Source organism: Pseudonaja textilis, chromosome 2 (genome assembly GCF_049901715.1).
Source record: "Pseudonaja textilis isolate UNSWEBS1 chromosome 2, rPseTex1.2, whole genome shotgun sequence".
In the NCBI taxonomy this organism is placed as follows: domain Eukaryota; kingdom Metazoa; phylum Chordata; class Lepidosauria; order Squamata; family Elapidae; genus Pseudonaja; species Pseudonaja textilis.
Window position 1 is genome coordinate 6,902,451 of NC_141991.1, and position 7,765 is coordinate 6,910,215.

At 37.6% G+C, this 7,765-nt stretch overlaps 1 protein-coding gene across 1 annotated transcript; it reads right to left on the reverse strand.

Annotated features, from left to right (window-relative positions):
* Positions 1 to 1,567: 1,567 nt before the first annotated feature.
* LOC148126632 (vomeronasal type-2 receptor 26-like) lies at positions 1,568 to 7,052 on the reverse strand. Its single transcript, XM_087923050.1, has 3 exons — positions 6,756 to 7,052; positions 4,241 to 5,032; positions 1,568 to 1,831 (listed from the first exon to the last, which is right to left on the reverse strand). Exons 1-3 carry the CDS (start codon positions 6,993 to 6,995, stop codon positions 1,568 to 1,570), a joined length of 1,296 nt encoding a protein of 431 aa, XP_087779176.1. The 5' UTR covers positions 6,996 to 7,052.
* Between the last annotated feature and the right edge of the window lie 713 nt (positions 7,053 to 7,765).

Here is a 7,765-nt window from a genome sequence, read left to right on the forward strand (position 1 = left end):
AAGGGGAAAGGAAGGCATTAAGAAAGAGATAAATTGGAATGACAAAAGACATGGCAAAAAGAGGGGGAGGAGAAAGAAACAGGCATTTGAAAGAAAGAAACACAGAACTAGTAAAATGTTGAAAAGAAATGGCTTTTTCAGAGATAATGGTTGATGAATTAAAAAGGGGATTCTGCAGGGTGACAAGGGGTAATAAGAATATCTCTGCAATTAAAAATACTTAGAAAATAGGGTAATATAGAAACTAATAACTCTTATTAAAGGGGGGAAATATGCTGTGGAATCCAATTGAAAAGATGTAATGACTAATGGTCTATTGGGAATTAAGATGAGGGAATAAAGGTATATTCTAATCATTAAGGTGTTACACTCAAAATAGTAAAAGAGGGGAAACTTATACTTGTTTTTTTTTTCTTTTTGTGTGGGTGTGTTAAGATCTGTATTAATTTAGAATTCATAAAAAAAATGTGTAATGGAAAGGGAATATGGCAGACTAAAGAACCAGCTAAATTAATAAGTTTAATATAGATTAATAAAAGCAAGGAGAGACATTGGCAACTTCATTATTATTACTATTAGGCAAATATATATTGTTTATTTTTATTTTTAAAATAAATATTAAGGATTATATTTGAAATAATTGAAATGAAATGAAAAGATGTTTAGATTGAGATTAATGAAAGAATTTAGAATTAAACTTTATTACTATTTATTAGGCAAGTACATATTGTTTATCCTTACATTTAAAAATAAATACTAAAGGATTATTTTTGAAATAATTGAAATGAAACAAAATTGATTGAGATTAATGAAAGAGGCTAGAATTAATGTGTTCGTTTTTCTCCTTACTGAAAATCTGGAATGGAAAAGGTAATAATATCTATTAAGTACATTAATATCAATGTATAATTTCTGTCATATTTGTATGTAAAGATGATGACCCGGAAATATGTTGTCCACTAAAAAGAGATTTTTGTTTTTAATGTGAAAAACTGAATAAAGTCTATTTAAAAAAAAAAAAAGAAGACCCAGCTGGGAATCGGGAGGCAGAGAATAGATGGGGGCAGTGCCAGTCAGAGGTGGCATTTGCTAGTTTGGAGAACAACTCAAAATTTCCGCTACTGTTTCTCCAGAACTGGTCAGAACCTGCTGAATACCACCTCTGATATGAACCTCCCCAATCATAATCAGCTAAATCTAACTTACAAAACTTATTTCCTGTTGTGACCAATGAACCTCATCTTTTTATCATTTCATTTCATTGGATTCAGTCCAAACCTGAATGTAGATCCTGGTCAACAGAATAATTTATTCTTTGGTATTTAAAAGCAAGGAACAAGGCACTACAATCTCCAGTACTTGATGGCCTCTCTCTCCATTTTTATGGGGATACCAGATTGTAGAGGGAACCCCAAAGACCATAAGTTGTATCCTAAAAGATAATCATCCAGCATCCCTTAAAAAGTGTTCCATGTTACAGCATCTGGAAGACACCTTGGTCAGCTATATCAAAGTCTTCCAGCTCATCAAAGAAAAGCATAAGGATTTTCTTTCCCACACTGAAGTCTCAGTGAAGATCCACCTTGAAATTGTTCCTAAGCCTTTGGGATACACCTACCTTGTTGAGTAACTTTAGCCTTGAAATAGCATCTTGGCTGATAATAAGATTCTGTCTTTCAAAACTCCCCAGTTGTTCTTTGATGGGATCTTCCTTAGAGAGAATCAAGAAGCTCAAGATATTCAAATCTGCTGCTACATCTCCATTTTCGTCCAAGTACAGTTTCCTCCATGAAAGATTGCAACATTCATTCTTCTTCAGAAAGGCATGGAACTAGAATGGAACATCCAAGGATTTTAAAAGCAGAAAGCTTTTTTTTTTTAATCTTTTCACATTTGAATCTTTCTTGCACAGTTGACTAACTTGCAAGTATGCTTAGATAGGAAAACAAGTGAAAAACCATGGTTTAGCAATATTTGTCGACACAATACATATTGACAAAATAAATGTCAAAATTATTCAATTATAAAGGAACATTGTGGAGCAAGTCACAAATAAATTAAACAAATAAGAAACAAAAAGATTGTTTATAACCTACTTGAAAAACAGGGTGATGACTGGAAATTATGGATTTGTCAAAAAGAAAATTGCCAAGCTAACAGTGGGACAAAATGGTAAACTTGACCAGATGAATACCTATGGAGATTCTCAGTCGTTCAGGTCATGGTTGTCCCAACGGTGCTTTTTCAAGAGGTAACTGGACTTTCTGGATTTTCTTTGAAGATGTTTCGCTTCTCATGCAAGAAGCTTCTTCATCTCTTATTGGATGGTGGAAAATGAAAGGATTCTGCAAGGAATATAAATTGTTCCATTCCTCCCCAACCATTCAGAGATGAAGAAGCTTCTTGGATGAGAAGTGAAATGTCTTCAAAGAAAAACAAGAAAGTCCAGTTGCCTCTTGAAAAAGCATCTTTGGGTTGACCAGATGAATTAATTTTATTATATTGAAAGGCTACATTAAATGAAACTTGAAAGTGTGAAAGCAGAATATCTATCAAAAAGAGGGCTGTGAAAATGTTTACAGATGCCTCACATCTTGGACATAAACTGTTTCAACTCCTTCCCTCAAAACGACACTATAGAGCACTGCACACCAGAACAACTAGATACAAGAACAGTTTTTTCCCGAACGCCATCACTCTGCTAAACAAATCATTCCCTCAACACTGTCCAACTATTTACAAAGTCTGCACTACTATTAATATCAATCTTCTCATCGTTCCTATTACCCGTCCCCTCCCACTTATGACTGTATGACTGTAACTTTGTCACTTGTATCCTTACGATCTATATTGACTGTTTCCTAGTATGATTTGATTGCTTATTGTACCCTATGACTATTATTAAGTGTTGTACCTTATCATTCTTGACGAATGTACCTTGTCTGTTATGTACACAGAGAGCATTTGCACCAAGACAAATTCCTTATGTGTCCAATCACACTGGGCCAATAAAAGAATTCTATTCTATTCTATTCTATTCTATTCTATTCTATTCTATTCTATTCTATTCTATTCTATTCTATGGAGATTCTCAGTCAGCCCAAGTCATGGTTGTCCCAAAGGTGCTTTTTTCAAGAGGCAACTGGACTTTCTGGTTTTTCTTTGAAGACATTTCACTTCTCAGCTCAGAAAGTAGAAATCTCTCACCAACTACTTGTATGGCTTGATAAGTTAGGGAGGTAACCAGTGATAGGATTTCAATAACAACCGGTTCTCTGGCTGGATAGGCGTGGCCTGTTGGTCATGTGACTGGTGGGTGACATCACTCATCACATCCAGCCCTACCTCCTGGCCACTTGCCTCAAAGGCAGAGGTAGAATTTGGCCAGTTGGAACTAATCCCACCACTGGCAGGCCCCACCCCCACCCATTCTTTGGACTGTTTTTGGTCATTTTTAACCATTTTCAGGCCATTTGGGGGGCTGTTTTTGGTGCAAAAACTGGCCCAAAATGCATCCAAAAATGGCCTGGAAAACAGGCTGAAAAATGAGCAGGGGCAGGTCCAGCCAGTTTGCCAGTTTGCTGAACTGCGCAGAATCTTAACTACCGGTTTGCCCAAAACTGGTGCGAACCAACAGTAGCCCACCTCTGGAGTTAACTAGTTTTTTTTCTGTCCCCATTACTCCACTGCAGGATCCTCCCTCCCCATATCTCATATTTCCTAGCCAGCATCACATATCACACGTGTGTTTAGTACATCACACACGTGTGCGATAACTATGAGCGTGATAAGATTTTCTTAGAAATTATTTAAAAATGTATACATCCTTTTAAACATTAGCAGTGTTTAATATCCAGATATATCTGTCATGGCACCTGCTCTTTTGAACATTATGCCCCAAGTGATTAGATTGGCCAATCCTGTTGTTTTCCCTATTTCCCCTCTGGATTCCTTCTAAAAAAGAACTAAGTCTGAGGGATTCTTGTCAGGAACATAGAAGAGAGAAGAATAAAAATGGAAGGGACCTTGGAGGTCTTTTAGTCCAACCCCCTACTCAAAGAGCAGACCCTATACCATTTCAGACAAATGGTCATCCAAATTTTTTAAAAAGTCTCCAGTGATGGAGCATCCACAATTTCTGAAGGCAAGCTGTTCTATTGGTTGATTAGGAAATTTCTCCTTAGTTCTAGACTGCTGTTCTCCTTGGTTTTTTTCCATCCATTTCCATCCATCCTCATACCTGCCATGGCTGCAGCCTCAGGGCCTCCGACATGTCTTTGCACTCCTTCCTTCTCCTCCTGGATCTGGAGGAATATGCGGCATTCAAGGTGTGAACCAGAGTCTTAATGACACTGTAAAAATGGTAGTTGTATCGGACCTGGATACGATGCCTTTCCTCTTTGGTCTCCAGGGGTGCTTTCTGGGTGCATCTTCTCCGGCCTTTGACAGAAAAAATGTGCTTTGAAAACAAACATTGAAAAGACTGTTCTTCAAACTGGGGTTCAAAATAGAGATGAGATTCAATGAAATCATCCGGCCTTTTCTTTTCCTGAAAAACAAAGGTCCAAATACTATGGATGTATTTGAGAGGACTGTTCTTTTTTATTTTATATGTCCCCAAGGTGGTCATAATCCAGACTTTCCCTTCAGTGGGTCCTGGTAAACCTTCAAGTGTTGAATGGAAAAGAGAAATTCTGTCTAAAATGGGAGTATATTCTATGAAGTGAACAAAGACATTGACTTGTCTCCACTTGGAGATTGCATCCCTGAGGGGTGCTGTATTTCCAGTCATTGACAATCGTTGTGATATGACAACACAAATTCCATTCCTGTCAAGCATCGGAGTAAAAGTTCTCATGAAATGTTCTCCATTTTCTGTCTCTGAAGCAAATAGGCCAATCAAGGTCCATCTGAAATAGAGGAGCAGTTGGACAATTCCTGGATAGTGGAATCCTATTATGGGGAACATCTGATGGAAAAATGGGAATTGATTTTTATCCCTCAGAGCCTCTGAAACAATCTTATCACTGATCTGAAAAATCAACAAAGAATCCCATGTCATATTTGGGATCACATCAAGGCCAAAATACATTTAATAAATCCAGCTCGGTTCTCATGAACATATTGTTGATTAGTTAATAGTCTATGTCAGGATAGAGAACGTAAATTAGAGAATGTTAATCAAACTATACATACAATATAAATAGAATGAAATGTACAAATTAAGTAACAAAGAATAAGAATAAATCAGATTTCTGTGCCAATTCTACAATCAACTGCAGTCAGACTCACATGAGCAGTTTTCAATTGAACTATTTTCTTCAAAGAAAGGGCCATGTCATAGATAAATTTTGGATTCTGATTGCACAGGAAATGTGTTATTTCAATAGAGAGCTAGTTTGGTCTAGTGGTTAAAGTGCTTGCCTAGGCATCTTTTGACTTTGATTTATTAATAATCATAGAATTTCTATTACAGTCTGAGCAAGTCTTCTTAATAGCCTAAAAACAACTTGCAAACATTATAGTATCTTTGTCAGTATATAGCAAGGTTTTACTATATTTATTTAGTGCCTGAGACATGTGTATTTCAAGGTGGTTCAATAGCTTGGGTAAGTCATTAATATCTAAACTGAATAACAATAGATCAAGTAGGAGTGCAAATCCAACATATAAACCTCAAGACAACAAATCAGACAATGAGGATAGAGGTGGGTTTATTGAAACTTGGTGGGATGGAACCTGTCATTGGAATATATTAGAATAGGGGTCTCAAACTCAAACCCCATGGGATGCATCCAGCCTGTGGGGTGCTTAAATTTGGCCCATGGAGCTGCCTTGGAAACAGGTAAAGACCAGCCCGCAATGCCTCTGCCAGTGAAAATGGAGCCATCATGGCTGAAAATGGGGCTCCACCTTCACTGGCAGAGGGCTAGTGAAACAAACTAAAAACAAAAGGAAGGAGAAATGTTTCCCCTGTTGCATTTGAGCATCCAAGAAGGGACAGGAAAGGATAAAGGAAAGAGGAAAGACAAAGAAAAGGAAGGAAAGTTGGGAAGAGAGCAAGGAAGGAAAAATAAGGAAAGAGGGAAAGGAAGAAGAAAGGATAATGAAGAGGGAGGGAAGGAAGGAAGGAAGGAAGGAAGGAAGGAAGGAAGGAAGGAAGAAAGAAAGAAAGAAAGAAAGAAAGAAAGAAAGAAAGAAAGAAAGAAAGAAAGAAAGAAAGAAAGAAAGAAAGAAAGAAAGAAAAATTATAATGAGAGAGAGGGAGGGTCTGAGGGAAGTCCTGCCAGCACTTGGCCACCATAGGTGCTGCTGAGATGAGTGATGTTAAGCTGATCGTGTCCCCCACCTGGCCACACACACCCCTGCCCCTCCCAGAGGTCAAGCACAACCCTGATGTGGCCCTCAATGAAATCGAGTTTGACACCCCTGTATTAGAAAGATATAACTTAGCAAAAAGAAACAAACCCAATAAAAGAGGAAGAGGCATTGCACTGTATGTAAAGAATTAGTACATCTTGACAGAAATACACAATACCAAGGAGGGAAACCTTCTTGTGTGTCTAGCTCGGAGGATATATCTGCTTTCATCCCAGCCCCTTCCCCACTGTGTATCTCAATCCCCAACTGTGACATCTACAATGGCATTGTGAAAAGCAGCTCTTGAATACCATAGAGACGATATGGTTTGATCTATCGCTCACCCACTATCACCCCACTCATTTTATCACATAGAGAAACACACACACACAAACCTGTGGGACTTTGTAGGCACCTACTAATGTTGACATCTGGATAGAAATATCACTGGAAGCTCCATCAAGAAGAGCCAAAAGGTTGTCTTCCCTTCCACAGCTGTAGTTGGGAACATTGGCTTCCCCAGTAGAGAGCATGTCCAGCAAGGCTTCTGAAGTAGCAAGTGTGTTAAAATAGTTGTCATGGATATTGTAGGCAAGAGTGAGATTGTGTAGGAGCTGGGGAGTCTTGTTCACCATTTGAATGGCGAAAATGAAGCGGAGAATTCTAGACTTATTAGTAGATAAACTACTGTAAAAAATATTCATGTTATCAGCAGAGCAGCAACACCATAGTTTTATATATTTACTGTATTCCTCTTTTTCAAAATCATATAGAGTCTTATTGATCAAAATCAGAGGCAAATGTATGCTCAAGAATCACTACATAATTTTTAGGAGTGTTGAGAAGGTGAGATGGAGAGTCTTCAACAGGGTTAATAGCCACAAATATATTTGCTGTAGTGCAAATTTTTATTTGTCCGATAACCAGGCTTCAAAAATCCTCAATCATTAAGGTAGAATGACCACAAAAGGAAGAGGATGTTTCATAAATTACCTAGAAAAGAATATCTTAACAAAAACATCATCCTTTATTCTTATAAGGATCAGGCAATGAAGAGCAATGAACAACTATTAAAAAAATATGGAATTGGGCTGGGCAGGGGCAACTACAACCAGTTCAATAATTACTTTAAATAAAAGACAGTATTCAAGTGATGAACTCAGAATTGGATGGAGCGTGGAATGTAATCTGGACTTCTTTTAGCTTGCTTTCTGCCCCGTGTTTGGAATTGAGTCACTTCTACAAAATGAAAGAGGGAAGGGAAGCTATGGAAATGAAAATGATTCAAGAAATTAGGAGCAAGCAAAATAAGAAGAAAAGAATGAAAGTGTTAGAACTGCAAATGGAGGGGATGAAACTCCATCACACTGAATGACTTACAGATGAGACTGTTTCTCAGGAGTCA